Genomic DNA, 15,242 nt, shown 5'->3' with positions numbered 1-15,242 from the left:
GGGTGAGAGACAGTGTCAAAAGCCTTCCGGAAGTCCAGGTAGACTATATCCACTGCTACCCCTGCGTCTAATGATCTGGTGATCTGATCGTAAAAGGCCACCAGGTTGGTCTGAGAGGACCTGCCACTGATGAACCCATGCTGGTTGCCCCTAAGCATGCAGTATACTATATTATTATATAACAATATATATTATAATATTATATTAGCATAGGTTGAAGCTAGTTTTGAAATCTGCACTACACGTTTTATAAGCTTGAAATGACCTCATGAAGCCCTTCCGAGCCATACTTTCCTATGATCCCATAAGCAACAAATATAAGCAATATGCATGCAAATTTCACTGAAAATGGGCTTGTAACAGGAGACCACGTTCAACCTTAGCTGTGGAGAAACTCCCCATAACAAGACAACATTGTGCATTTAGCCATCTCTCAGACGTCAACACAAAGTACTTAGACACTGAAGTTTTCAAATTAAGAGGTCATAAGCCTACATCATATAAAACTCATACATGCATATGTTTGCAGATATATACTTTATATACATTTTTCTTGTGTTGAGGTAAAAGCTGCATGGTAAACAGTCAAGTTTTTCAAAGTTACATTGTTTGCAGGTGGAAGCATGTGGTCAGCACAGATAATTAAGAGGTTAGGTCACGTGTCATAGATTCACAGATTGTAAAGGGCTGCAAGGGACCTTGCAAGACCTATCTATACAGGTTCTTCCATACCTCTTGTTTCTGTTGTCTATCACTCAAGAGCTGCTTAAGATACCAGTCACAATTTTCTCGCTGTACACCTCGGAGCCCCAAAGATGGTGATGTTAAAGCTTCATATAATGCTACTGCATCTCCCTGTTCCAAAGCCAGATCAATCTTTGATAGAGCCGTATGTGCTAGAGAAAGAGCAAAGTAGGGACTGAGGGAAAAGCTAAACATGGTAATCATCAGTTTACACAAAATAGCCCGTGAAGGTATATTTTCCTCGACACTAATCTCTTGGAAGCCCAGATACAGAGTGTGAATTGGATACTCCAAAAGTCAGTTAACCCAGGAGGACTTCAGCGATCAGATGAAAACATGTATTAGTTAAGGTAGCAAGTTTAGTGGGGATACTTTATTTCATAAGCAGGGAGGGAAGGGATTTGGGATATTGCAAAACATGATTAATGAACACATACAGCAAGGACTGTAACCTCACTCTGTCCAAAGAGAAAAGATGGAAGGGGGAGTAGAAGTCCATTTTGATTACTAGGGTTACCCAGTCACTGGAAAACTTACTGTTCACTTTGTTGATATTGCCCTGAATCTCAGCTTGAGTCAGCAGCTCTTCGTACACATCTCTCTCTCTCTCTGAATTTTCAGAGGCAATCTGAAAGTCAGGGGGAGGGGGAAAAAAACCCTATCAGCACAACTCCACAGCAGACTTTGCAATGCACCACTCACAAACACTGTATATCTCCCTAAGATAGAAGGGAGACCCACACAGGGCACAATCCATGCCCATGGCACGGGGCTGATCAGCAGGCCAGTTCCGGCACACAGATCTCCACCTCTCCCCCAGCACACCTGATCTGGTATCCCAGGGCTGCCATTTGTTGCACAGTCTGGCTGGAGAAACAACCCCAATGCACACTGTGGCCACCCTAGCTGGACTTCACCCCATGTGCACCTGCTCTGGGATGCACACTCACATGGTACCCTGTCCAGCTGATTTGGGATCTGTGCCACACATGGCGCTCACTGGTTCCACTGGTCCCAGTCCAGCTGGAGCTGGTGCTGTGTGACGCATCTCACAGCTGCTGGGGCAGGCACCATGTGTGGTACAGTATGGCTGGGGCCAACATCACATGCAGCCCTGCTGCTGCTCCAGCACTTGGCACCTGTTCTGGCAGCTCTGGAATTTGTGCCACATGACCCATTGGAGCAGCCTCCAGATTAGATATGCTGGGGGGGAGGACAGGGGAGTTCAGGGCCAAATCTAGCCCATGGACTGGCTCTGTGCCACTAACCCAACCTGCAGGGCTGGATAAGTTTGACACCCCTGCCCTAACAGAAGGGGAAGCAAACCTAACTATGCTTGCAGTGTGTCCTCACAGATGATATAATAGGTCAATGCCTTGTGTGCACCCAAAAGTATGACTTGAAAGTGAACAGGTACACCCACATAGTGTGCTTCCTTGAGCTCTACAAAAGGATATGCACTGTATAAGCTTGTGGCATTTCATTTTACAGTACACAGCAGGAATTCAAACACACAGATCCAGTTATGTGCACTAGACACTGTTCTCAAACAATGAAGATGTTCTAAACCAAATAAATGCTCCTGATATTCCAGGACAAGTAGAATTCTCTGCACAGCTTCATTTACTAAACAGCATATTTCCACGCAAGCTTTTGATAGCATGGAACAGAAGGTTCACTCACAGCTCAAGTGCACTTTGAGTATGAGATTTAGTAATCAATCACCAGTGTACCCCACAGATGGAGTTTCAGAGGTAGACCCAGGCTTTGTGGTAGGGAGATTTTGTCTCACTAAATCTGTCTAAAAAGGGAAATGATTGTCAAAGAAATCCTATGAAATTAGAGAACAGTTTTTCTCTCATAATTAAAATAAGACATTTCCTCCATTTTCATATCTCACACCCTCAGGTGTCTCCATAAGGTAAGTTAGCTTTAGATCAGAGGTCAATGTCAGTCTTTTTCTATGTTCTAACAGGACAAAATTTATCTCTGAGGGCCACAACAGAATTTCACCAGAGATCAATCTGACCTAGGATCTTTAAAAAATGACAGAATAATAGGCTGTTATTCACTGATAATTTCTTCTGATGGATGATGAATCCAATACGATGAACACAAATTCACAGTTTAAAGAATTCATTTTACCCGGTTTTTAGCATTCTCCATCTTGTCCTGCTTTGCCCGGTACAGTGTGTCTTGGTAAGTGGGTGCCAGGAGATCACTGAGATTCACCAGCATGGCATTAGGGTTTTTCATTGCCGTAAGTGTATCAGCCGGGACTTGGTGGTCTACTGCTTCATTAATGGCAATCACAGCAGCATGCACTAAAAAAAACAAATCACAGCTTCTTTGTTAGCCACAAAGGTGACTGCTCTGTCTGCAACCAATTAAGGTTGTCACTGGGAAAGAAAAGAGCAGTTGAGCTTTGGTATAAAGACAAGAATGATCAGCATATACCTGGGATTCCGGTCAGGCTTCAAATTTTTGGCAAAGGTAGAGTCTTATTTCATAATACTGTACTTTGATATTAATGAAATTCATATTTTCTAACAAAGAATGCTCCATTCACAGACTGCATGAGCATAATTAATAAGGAACATCAGCCCCAGCAATGCAACATGTAACTGCTCTCTAATCTGGCAATTCAGCAATCCCATTTCCACTTACATGCTGCTTCGTCCACAGAGAGTTCATTAGCTAGAATTCCTCCAATCTTGCTGAAGGCAGGCATCTGAATTCCGTATTTGTCCAGCTCAAGCCGCATGTTACTGATCTCTTCCTCTGAAATGTAAAGGAATGAATGTAATGTAGGCAGCACATTCAGAATGAACAATGATATATATTCCCCTATGTAAAACCACTACAGTAAGTTGCAAATTGCTTTTTCACAAATATTCTATGCCACAAACCGGGGAGAGTCTAAATGAATGCTGGTGAGAATTTGTGTTTTCCCTTAAGTTTTCCCATATACGTTCCAGTCGCTCCACGAGAAGAAACCACAGAAGGCTGGCTCACTAAACTACATCAAGAGTTCAGTGCAATAGCTTGAAAATGATTGTGTGAGCCTTGTACACCTCAAAAGGTGGCTACCAACAGGACTGAGAAAGTGTATCAGCAGCAGCATGTTAATATTTACATACTTCTGCGGTTGGTGCTGCAAACAAAAAAACCTAAATGTAAGGAAAGAGGATGGAAAAAGGGTGGAGAAATGCTACAGCTAACTGCACCAATGATTCAAAACATTCAGAATAAAACTTCCTCTGGAACAGTGCTTCTCAAAGTGGTGGTCCATGGACCAGTGCCGGTCCACGAACCACCGGTCACCCCTCTGCAGCGAGTTGCCAGGAAAGAAAGAAATATATTTTCAGAAGCATAACATTGATATGTCATAGCACCACAGTTCATACGTTCCAACACTCCAGGTGACGTCATGTCATGCGAGGTGAGGAAAGAGAAGAAACAGGCAGGCACGCATTTGTGTAGCGCTGTTACATGCAGTTGCTCCCACCGGCTCTAGTGGGCACCGGTCCCTGGCCCACTGGAAAAAACATTGCTGGTCCACCATACCAGATAGTTTGAGAAGCACTGCTCTAGAAGATCTCAAATCCCTCACTCGCTTGACACAAATAAAATGCAAGTCTTGGCTGCTTTTCAGAGGTAGTCCCCTTTCACTGAGGATGTCAAGCATCATCTAGCACAAGAAACATCCAAACTCACACACGCTGAAATCCTGGAAAAACAAGCAGGCACCATACCTGTGAAATCCACCTTCCCATACAAGTCCTGAATCTGAGGAGCCAGTCCCAGTTTAAACAGGTACAAACTAGGAAAGAGGACATAAGGATAATTAGTACCAATTAGCTCTTTGGGGCTCTAATGCTGTTCAAACATCAATTAAGGAAGATGGATACAGGGAAACACTCAGCTAAGTGGAAAGACTTCCAGATTGAAAAGGGAGATTTAAACAACTGTGATGACAATTTGTTCCCTCATGCATAAAAATTACACCTGAAAACAGAAAGATCCTTTGCTCAAGCCATGTGGCTTGGGACCTCTGGACTTAAAGTTCCCCTTGGCCACAAGACATCTGGTTGTACATCTGAGTATCTGGTTAGCATACAAAGCCAGCTAGGCCTTGCTTACAGTCAAAAGCACACAATGCAGCCACCTCAGTTAAAAAAACCATACAAACCATGCCTGCTACTGCCAGTTTCCTCTGTCTAATCTCCCCTCCCTCTCTCACCCCCATCGCTATCTCCAAGTAGAAATATTTGGTTGCTTACCCTGCAGCAATGCCAACTGCCAGCTGTTCATCTGCCTGATCTGAATCTATTTGGTGCCTGTGCACTCAATAAAGAGACCCAACCCAAACACTCAACCTGGGACACCGGCCTAAACAGGCACTGTATCTTCTGGAGTAGCGGGGTATATGCACCGAGGGGTGGGAGATGGCAGAAGCATGTGTTCGGAAATTGGGACGGGGCACCACATACATGTCTGAAGGAGGGGAGAAGAATAAAAAGCTCAGGCGGTGGACAGATATACGTTTTACACTCATAGCTGCCACAAGTGCAGAGGACTGCTGTCCAGGGGTTTGCTCAGAGATAGTCTTGAAATAAATGACTGCATACTAATCTTTTTGCTGGGACCGTGCCTCATTCACTGCGTGCCTGCTGACCTATACAGTGATCCTGCAGGTAAAAGCAGCACCTGGACACATAAATAAGATAAGCTGCAATACATTCACAGACCAGGGGCATGCAAATTATTGTGCCCTGATTTCAGAGCGTCACCTGTAAAACTTTATTCTTTAAAACTTGTTTCTAATTTCCTAACCTTTGGTTTAATAAAAGAAACATACAACACAGAAATACCATCAGTACCTCGGATAAGACGAGCACTGAGGCAAGAGATCCTGAATAGCCCTTTCACTGGGCACACGTTACAGTGCTCAGTGCAGTGCTTCCCATCTTATGCGATGCTTATTTTAGAATAGAGTGAGAAAGCTCCTTCAGTTCAAAGCCTCTTCTAGACCAGCCTTCACAGAGCAGTGCACACAGGGCATACTTCAGTTTCCACTCAACTTTTTTAATCATTCACACAGAAGCACTGTGTCATTAGAACAGTGAACAGCTGCAGTAAAACTGCCTTATTGGGTGCTAAAAATCAACATGCAAAGGCAAAGTCTGAAGCAAGTCTTTATTACTTGGTAGCATCTAAACTAGTTTTCACTGGACTCCCAGTGCCCCCTTTCCCCCTCCAAAGTCTAACTTGGATATTGCTGTTGTGCCAAAGCTCCGGATGTTTACCAAAAAATGAGACAATACAGCTGTTCAAAGACGGCTGTACTTTTTTCTAAATAAATGAAAGTGTCCTTTTTCATTATTTGTTCTTAAACAGCTCTTCGCAACAGACCACCTTGGACAGAAACTGTAGGTGAAAAATCCAGCCCAAAAAGTGAATATTTGAAAAAGCCAAGATGTACCGGAAAAGCATTTTTAAATAGAAACGTGTCTTTATTATCCCAACACACTCTGCCTTCACCATTCTAAGTAAGGCTGTCAATTAATTGCAGTTAACGCGTGCAATTAACATATTAATTGGTTCCTCTGTTAATGTTTTTAACAGGTTAATCACACATGTGGTTTTGGAGCCTGCATCAAGGCCTCCAGGGCAGCGGTGGCAGCTCAGAGGACCACATGGCAGCCTGGGTGCAGGCTCTGGGCAGTTGCAGTGCTGGGGGGAAGGGCACGCACAAAGACGCACACGAGCAGCCACAGCATGCACGCTGTGTATAGAGCAGTGCCGTGCCAGAAAGACTGTGGAGAGGAAGGGGCAGCTGGGTGCAGATTGAGGCCCCCATGGTGAGGGAGGGAGTGGGGCGGGGGCAGGTGCTGGCGTGAATGGGGCTCGGGGCCAGGGTGGTTTGTGGGATGGAGCTGCGGGCAGTTCATCCAGGGCTGCAGAGGGAATGGGGGGGTTGTGGGGTGCTCCCTGCTGCTGTGTACACCCCTGAGGGAGGCATGGGGGCATGTGCCCCCCTGGATCTCTGCACAGGGCAGAGGTGGTCTGCTCGCTGTGGGCTGGGGTTCTGCACCCTGCTGCCTTTGCTCTGGGAGCCACATGATACCATGTTGTGCCTCTTGCCACCAGGCAGGCAGGGGGTGTGGTGCGGCCTGCACGTGGCTCCTGGAACAAAGACAGCAGGGTGCAGGGCCCCAGCCTCCAGCCTGCCTCCACCCTGTGCACGAGTCCAGGGCGCACATGCCACCTCCATGCCTCCCGCGGGGGTGTGTGCAGTGGCAGGGAGCTGTGCCCCCTCTGCCCCCAGACGAGCCACCCGCGGCTCCATCCCACGACCTGCCCTGGCCTCAGGGTCCCATTCACCATGGGGGCCTCAATCTGCTGCCTGCTACCTCTTCCCTCCCTCCCCCATCCCTCCTCCTCCACAGACTTACTTACTGAACGGTGTGCACGCGTATGTGTGTGTGCGCGTGTGCCCCTCACTCCCAAGACACAGCCCTGCTGCTGCCCCTCTCTCCTGATCCACAGTACCCTGCATCCTGCCAGGGCATGTGGGGACCCCCCTCCCTGGTCTCCAAGCCCCACACACACACCCGCAGCTGCCCACACCTCCACAAATTCCGCCTGTACACCCTCTGCCCCAAATCATACAAAGTACCTGCATAATTTTGAGTTTTTCTGTGCATAATTTTGAGTTTTTAGCTGTGTGGTTAATTGCAAATAATGTTTTTAATTGTGCAACTAATCATGATCACATTCTTAAATTGTTTGACAGCCCTTATTTTAAGCTCTTTTTTTTTTTTTTTTTTTTTTTTGTCTGCAATCTACTTCCTAGGGCACCTCATTTTATTTTCCTGAAATACAGATACAAAAAGTAAAGGGACTTTGGTACAAAAATCTCATTTCTCTTTTAATCATGGAAAGCAATTGCTTGTCCATTATTCACATCTCAGCAAAAATCCGGCACGCACCAAATCCCTGGATCCAGATTTACATATGACTAGGAAAGAGGGCCAGGCTGAGACGAGACCTGGACTCCTGCCAATGGAGCAGAAGCACACCGAGTAACTGAGCAGCTATCACGAGGTTGCCAATAAGGAGGAGCTTCACTGCTGAATGTCAGAAATCTCGCTCGCACCAGTCACAGGAAGATATGCAACAAAGCACCACGCCGGGCCACCACATAACTCGATCTGACCCCTACCCTCAAGCATCATGCGCGTTGCTGTCTGGGCTTAGAGCAGGTTCAACACTAACAACTGAAAATGTGATTTCAGATCAGCCTGACATTTCTATTGGTGCTCAGCTATTTGCAATCTGTCCTGGATTTTCCTGTTCAGATTCCTCCCTGGTAAAAGATCAGAGAGCAGGAGAACAAACTCCTTCTTGAGAACTGGAACTGAACACACTGCAGATGGAGACCCACATGCAGTGAGCTCTTCTACGCAGGACCGTCTGCACAAGAAGTCCTCTTGACATGAGGTCATGTACACTTCCTTCAACAATCAGGATGAACACCTGAATCTAAACTGGCACCAGGAAGGAATACATTCAGTGCAATGCCCCACTCCAGCTCTCTGGAGCACACAGTGGCAGTAAAACAATTCCCCTCAACAACAAATTAATGAGGCCCTGGAATTAAGAGAACAGCATAGCCAGATGCGCCTTTCTAGAGCTCTCAAGAGTTAAGACATTGCCCCCCCCTCAGCCTGTGCAGGATTAAAACTTTCCTTGGCTTTTTACAAAGCCCCCTATTAATTCATCCTGAAAATACACATGCTTCATACAAGAGACCTGACACACCCCACTCTTGACCTGCTGAAGCTGAGAAGACAAGCCCCAACAGGGTGAAAGACATAGTTTAGCAGCTGAAAATGACAGTGTAATCTCTCCTCCTTGTGTCTCTCATGCAGGAGCCCCAGATACAAATCAGACAGTTAACACCAGTGAAAATCCAGAACTATTATAAATGCAGATACACCTCTTGGGAGACAGCAGGGCATGCGTATTTTCACCCAGGATATTCTCCCTTCACTGGCATGACAAATTCTGTAGGTGCTGCCAAAGTGAAAACAAAAGCCAGCCACCCTGCATGCATCTGGTAGGTCGTGGTGCCAAAGATATGGCCCATGGGCCAGGTCCGGCCTGCGCAGCTGTATTACCTGGGCCCCAGGCAGCATGCGGAATGTGCCAGGTGGCCCTGCACACCCCACAAAGTGCTGCACCTGCTCACGTCCCAGAGCAGTAGAGCAGCTCGTGCATGCAGCACAGCCCCAGAATGACCACGTGCCACCCTAGTGCCAGGCTGCATGCAGAGGCAGCTCCAGCATTTGGCGCAGCCCAGCAGTGGCAGCAGCAGCTCCAGGGCCATGCACTGCAGCCCTGCAGCAGCTGGAACAGGATCAGGTTGCACATGGCACCCACGCTGGCCATTCCAGAACTAGAGCTGAAAGGCGCAGGTCTGTCTGTGGGTCTGGTCCAGCCTGCACACTGGCCCTGCAGGGCCAGATGGGTTTGATACCCCTCTGGTAAGTGATGGCAGTGAAAAATAAAGGAGGTAAAATCTGTCCAAGAGAGGGCTTACACTCTGCTTGGGATCTGATCCTTGCAAGCATTTATCATTAGAAGTCTGCTTTATTTGTGGTTTTGCGGTTTTCATGGAAACTGTGGCCATAGATCACTTGACTGAGAGTTACTGTCTGCTAATAGACTAAGTGAAGGCGCCAATCAGTGAAGTGAAAATGTTTCTATTAAGGTTAGCATTAACTAGTATTTCTAAGCCTTTTGAAGAACGCTACACATAATAATAAATTATGAAGATGTTACAATTTATATTGTATATACATTTATATTTATAATATATTTAAATGTTGATTTAAATTTAATATTTAGATTTATAATATGATAAATTATATGATGCACTTACTTTCTGCGGAATATGCTATTAAATTATATAGTACACTCCTCTCCATCAATCAGCAGTTAAAGGGCAGGGCCACCGGGAAAAGCCCGCAAAAACCAGCTCTTCATGCCTCAACCGAACAGCAAAAAATAGTTTCGTCTCACTACGAGTTAAGACGACCCTAATTATCATTAAGGTCAGATTGCTACATAATGTGATGCCATCTGTGCTGTGCCAGGGACAAATGCATTCTTCCATGGGGTGGGACACGCTATGCTGAGTACTCCAGGATTCGAAGTACGGTGAATCCCTCCTGCGCCTGCACCTTCACTAGTATGCACCCACATGCATGTGCTTCCTGGGATAAGTGGCTCACAGCTGGCAGATTCCAGTGCCTTAGGATCTCAGCATGTACTTGCTACCTCCAGCTCCCAAATGCTTACTTAGGGCATTGATCGTTGGACACAGCAATGACTGTCATTTTCCAGTCAGCATTACTTGTGGCATTAAGACTCTCCTTCACCCCCAGAGTGTATTAATGCCACCAGTTCCCTATTCAGAGAACACGCTCATCCTCTCAGCTTTTAGATGTTCACACAATCTTCATTCCTAGTTTCCCGAGCATTCCTGAGCACTGTGCATTACCTGAGTGCATGGATGCAGTAGATGCAGCGTGGCATGTTTTTCCGATCATAGATGTCTGTAGTTTCTGGGTAGAAAATCTACAACAAACACATGGTAAGAGTCAGAACAGACCGGCTGGCCATGCATACAGTACAGGAATGGATTCTGGACTCTGATGAGCCCTGAATGCTCCCAGCAACTCTCCTCTTTCTCTCCTTGTCCCCCATGGGCCCTTTGCCAGCTGTATCTTCCTCACACAAAGTTGTTCCCTCTGCTTTCCTGCTCAGCCCCCATGTTCCTGCTGTAGGACCCTCCCTCACTTTGGCTCCTCATACAAACACTGTGCAGTGCACCAAGAAATTGGCCAGGGTGGATGGAGACATGCAGGGACCCCAAGGACTGGTGGGAGAAGGGGCAGCACAAGTGGAGTGCAGCACCAAGCAGCAGCATGTGTAGCCTGACACACTGGCACTCGGGACACGGCAGCTCCCACTGTGACATTCCAGGACACGGAGCCTGTTTGGGAAGTGCCAGCGTTAGCAGGCTAACATGGTAGTTGTGACTGCACGTGGCAGTGCTGACTACACAGGCTGCTTTTTGGTTGTAACAAAACATTTAATGGTCTTATAACTCTGTAGGTTCAGGGTGCATCCTGCTGCTGCCTGTGCTCACAGAACAAGGGCCTCTGTAAAAATACACTGGGACTGGACAGACTCCCCCTCAGTCCCCTATACCCCAGGTGACAGAAACTGTAAAGCACTGGATGTGTCAGTGTCTTCCTGATGTAGGTGAACAGGAAGTGTCTCAGCACAGCCATCACCCCAAAGGCTACCCAGGTCCAAGTCTCTGAAAAGACCTGTCCAGGTTTGCACAGTACTACTCAATTATTTTCTTTCCCAAAGCCTTAGCACCCCCAGCTTCACTCTCCTTTGGCCCCCATCCTTTCTCCTTTCACCCCACCTGTCTCCCAGTGAGCCTACTGCTACAATCCCTGCTGCCATGCCAGCTCCTCTGGGTGGCCAGGTATCTGTGCAGGGCATGGCTGACTGGGCGGGAGAGCTGGAACTGCTTGGAGAACTTTCACAAAATCCAAAAACATGCCAATGTATATTCTTTTTTCAATGTAAATGGCAGGTTACAGCATACAATGCTGACCCTTGCGCAACAGAACACATGCCTGCTCATGTTACACACAAAAGTGGGAGGAAAAGTTAGTTTGGATACCTGTCACTTGCCTTTCAGTTTTCCATCTTTATAGATTCATGAATTTTCAGGTACAAAGAGAGCACTGAATCATCAATGTTGGCATCTTATATAACACACACGTCAAAAAATTTCACCCAGCTACTAGTGTACTAAGGCCAGTAATTCGCAGTTGATGCAGTGGTTTTCAACTTGTTATCATTTGCGGACCCCTAAAAAATTTTAGATGCAGGTGTGCATCCCTTCGGAAATTTGGAATGGAGGTGCGGACACCTTTGAAACGTAAGTGTGGATATTCATATACGTTCGATTGATCAGTCATCTTTTGTGGACCCTTTAGACACCAGGGCCAGGCAATTACTTCAGCTGGAGGGCTGCTTACCAAATTTTGGCAAGCCACTGAGGGGTGCATGGGTAGCCCCGCCCCTTGACTGGTGCCCCGCCCCCTGGTCTCCATCTTGGGACTGGAAGTCCCGCCCCCTAACCACTGACCTTTCCGAACAGCAGACCCTCACCCTGCCCCTGGAAGTATGCCTTTCAGCAAGGTTTGCCATCTTGGAACCAGAACCTTACCAAATCATACTCTATAAAAATCAAATACCAACTACAACATTCATTAATTTGATTTCAAAAAATATTTTTGTCCTGATTTACATGCGTTTATGTAGTGTACACAGAGGTGATTGTATAATAGCTTAAAATGTATATTGGGGGGGTATAGGTTTGTGGGGGGCTATGGGCTTGTGGGATGTGGGGAGGGTGTGTGTGGGGGTGTATGTGGGGTGAGGGAGCATGTGGGTGTGTGGATGGGTATGGGCCTTGTGGAGGCTGTGAATGTGTGAGGGGGAGGATTGTGGTGTGTGTGGAAGTGGATGGTAGCTGGAGTGTGAGGGGGTGGGGTGTGTGTGTATGGCAGTGCAAGGGGGTATTAATACATGTGTATGGGGTGTGTGTAGGACACCCTATGAATGAACACACACACACATGCACCCTCATTCCCCATGCTTCCCCATCCCCCATCCACGGTACCACATGGAGTCAGCCAAGAATCGTGGGGCCCGGGCCAGCCTGGTTCCTGCTGAGTCCTGTGGTCCCAGCAATGTAGCTGGGAACCACATAGTACCAGAGCAGCTGATGGGTGGGCAGGGGGAAGGGAGAAGCAGCAGTGGCGGGTAGAAAAGTGGGGAAATGGTAGTGGCAGCAAGTGGGCAGCTGGGAGGGAGCACAGCAACAGCTGAGCGGGTGCCCCGGAGCCAGGACCGGCAGGGGCTCTGTGGAGCTGGGCTGGGCTGGGCTGGGCTGGGCTGTGCCAGCAAGGAGAGGGTGGCAAGCAAAGGCACTGGCATGGGCCCTGCACTCCCACCCAGCTGTCGCTGCACTCACGCCTGGCCACCCGCTCGCTGCTACTTGCACTCCTGTCTGCCACTGTTGCCACCGCTATTTCCCTGCTTTCCTGCCTACCATTGCTGCTTCTCCTGACCCGCCGGCCACTCTGACACCACATGTTTCCTGGCAGCATTGCTGGACTGCAGGATGCAGCCAGAGCTGCCCCGACTCTGAGGACTCAGGTGATTGCCTACGGTCCTCCTCACTGCATTCTTAGCTGAGTTTCCCTCTTGGGTGGAGGGAGGCAGGGAAGAGCCCCAGGGTTGCCAGGCCAAAAGCATATGCTAGGCAAAAGCTTCTGGTTGGGGGCGGGGGGGGGGTGCGGCGCAGGTCTTGATGCTGCAGCTCCTGAGTCCTGCCACTGGCTCCCCTTGGGTCCTGCTGTCAATGCTACCTTGTCATCTTTGACCAGCAGCCAGGGGCAGATAATTCATTTTCTAACTTTTTAGGGGACCTGCAGGCCAGGCAGAATGGCCTGGCAGGCCAAATCCAGCCCACGGGCTGTATTTTTTCCACCCCTGCTTTAGACATAGTCTGCGAACCCCCAGGGTCCACAGACTGAAAAACACAGGACTAGAGCATATATTCAAGAAAGAGAGAATCTTCCATTTTCCCTTAAGGGTTGCTCCTTTCATTCATGAGTTCCCTAGGAAGATTCTTAAAAACTGCCACAACCAAACCATAGCTCAGGCACATGGCTCAAAAGAGTGATGAATGTCTTCTGGAGGCTGTGCACCCAAAATTATGAACGTTAAGCATATGGCACTGAAAGAAAAACATCACCACCGTCTCTGAGTTCCTCAGGCACACAGCGCAAACTTCAAGATGGAATGGCTAGAGAGAAACAAGTCTAGGAAACTGAGGACTAGCTAACCAGAGTCTGCTAAACCTTATACAACAGCAAAATTGCCCAACAACATTCCAAGCTTGGACTTGTGCCTATACAGTGCAGACATTACCTTGGGGAGGCCAATCTCAGACATGGCATTCAGCCACTGAATCACATTATCAGTATGCCGGAAATGGAGACCAGTTGCCTGAAATGAAGAGGAGGAAGAGCAAAAAACCATACACATAAAACATCACAGCCACTGAGATGTACCAGGGAATTTTGCTAAGACAAGCAACGGACAAAAGCTACTTCTGGGAGCTACCACTTGCAAAGATCTCCAGTCTCAGATACTGCAAGGAATACTTTAGAGAGCAAGCTGCATTTAGGACTTGCAGCAACAGGCCAGTTCTCAGGCTTTCACTATCCCACCCCCAAAGACAAAACTAGAGATTTGCCTTCACTTGACTTCCCATTATTCAGAAAGAATTTCTTATGTCCATTTAAATTTCCCATAATCTACCACTGCTGTGACATTTCCTCGGGCCCCACATTGCCTATTCTCTACCCTGCCTCCTGCTTCCACTGTCCTGAATCCCAGACAGAGAGCACTTACCTTATACCTGGCCTGTTCCCGATCATAGATTTTCTTAAGAGACACCACCTTGGGAGAGAAAAAGTTTCCAAGTTTGGCAAGATAGACTCCATTTCTCAGTCCCTCCTCCAGCTCAGTCGTGGGAGGCAGCTCCTCATTCAGGCAGGCTTCCATCCACCTGGAAATGGAAAAGGACATGCAGGTCACACCAGTACTCTTCTGATTCACCTTTTTACCTGTCCTCCCAGAGGAACATAAACTGTTTATTTTCCAAGCAGGTTCTGTGCCGTCTCCACTTCATTCTTCCCTAACCTATTTGTTCATTGTTTCATAATCCGACAACAGGTACAGGGAGATAAGGCAGTCTGAACCCCAAACACTGCTTTATGACTCCAGGGCTGAATTTTTCATGTTCATGTTGTGATTCTTTCAGCTGACATCACCAGATAAAATACCAAATAAAAGTACTGAAAACAGCAGTCAAAGTTGCCCAATTATTTCTACAACATCCTTTCACTCATTAATTTCTTCACTATAGGCCATGGTGCAGTTTCAATTGATCTAAACTGATTAGCCAAGAAAAATCCTCCCCTGAGGCACAAATTCATTCACAGGCTGCCCTTCATTGCACCCCTCTACATCCAACATACCCCAAAGCCCCCACCAGTCATCTGCTGGCTCAGGTTCCCTGATTCAAGTCCCTCCAAGTTGGTCATAGAACCATGTGGTCAATGTGGTTTGTTACCTGTATTTTCGTTTTTAACAAAGTCTGAAATCACAAATGAAGACCTGCATATCTGCTACTACTCAAAGTGTGATCTAATTTTCCTTGTTAGCCATCCAATGTCATTATGTTCTACTGGTTATTTCCTTATCTTGTTTCTCCTTATCTAATATAATGGCTGTAATTGCTATACCTGAAGCAACTAAAATTA

At 47.2% G+C, this 15,242-nt stretch overlaps 1 protein-coding gene across 1 annotated transcript in view; it reads right to left on the bottom strand.

The window, feature by feature from the left end:
• The window catches only part of LOC109308797 (ras GTPase-activating-like protein IQGAP1), a 59,662-nt gene that overhangs the window by 3,660 nt on the left and 40,760 nt on the right, over positions 1–15,242 (bottom strand). Inside the window, exons 4-11 of the mRNA XM_019533200.1 lie at positions 14,329–14,485; positions 13,843–13,920; positions 10,316–10,392; positions 4,500–4,567; positions 3,412–3,525; positions 2,890–3,068; positions 1,282–1,372; positions 733–896 (exon numbers count right to left, since the gene is read on the bottom strand). Of these exons, the coding sequence (XP_019388745.1) occupies positions 733–896; positions 1,282–1,372; positions 2,890–3,068; positions 3,412–3,525; positions 4,500–4,567; positions 10,316–10,392; positions 13,843–13,920; positions 14,329–14,485 (928 nt within the window). The remainder of the gene's footprint in view (positions 1–732; positions 897–1,281; positions 1,373–2,889; positions 3,069–3,411; positions 3,526–4,499; positions 4,568–10,315; positions 10,393–13,842; positions 13,921–14,328; positions 14,486–15,242) is intronic.

Source organism: Crocodylus porosus, unplaced genomic scaffold, assembly GCF_001723895.1.
Source record: "Crocodylus porosus isolate Cpor-Errol unplaced genomic scaffold, CroPor_comp1, whole genome shotgun sequence".
Taxonomy (NCBI): Eukaryota; Metazoa; Chordata; order Crocodylia; family Crocodylidae; genus Crocodylus; species Crocodylus porosus.
This window is presented reverse-complemented; position numbering and strand designations above follow the sequence as displayed.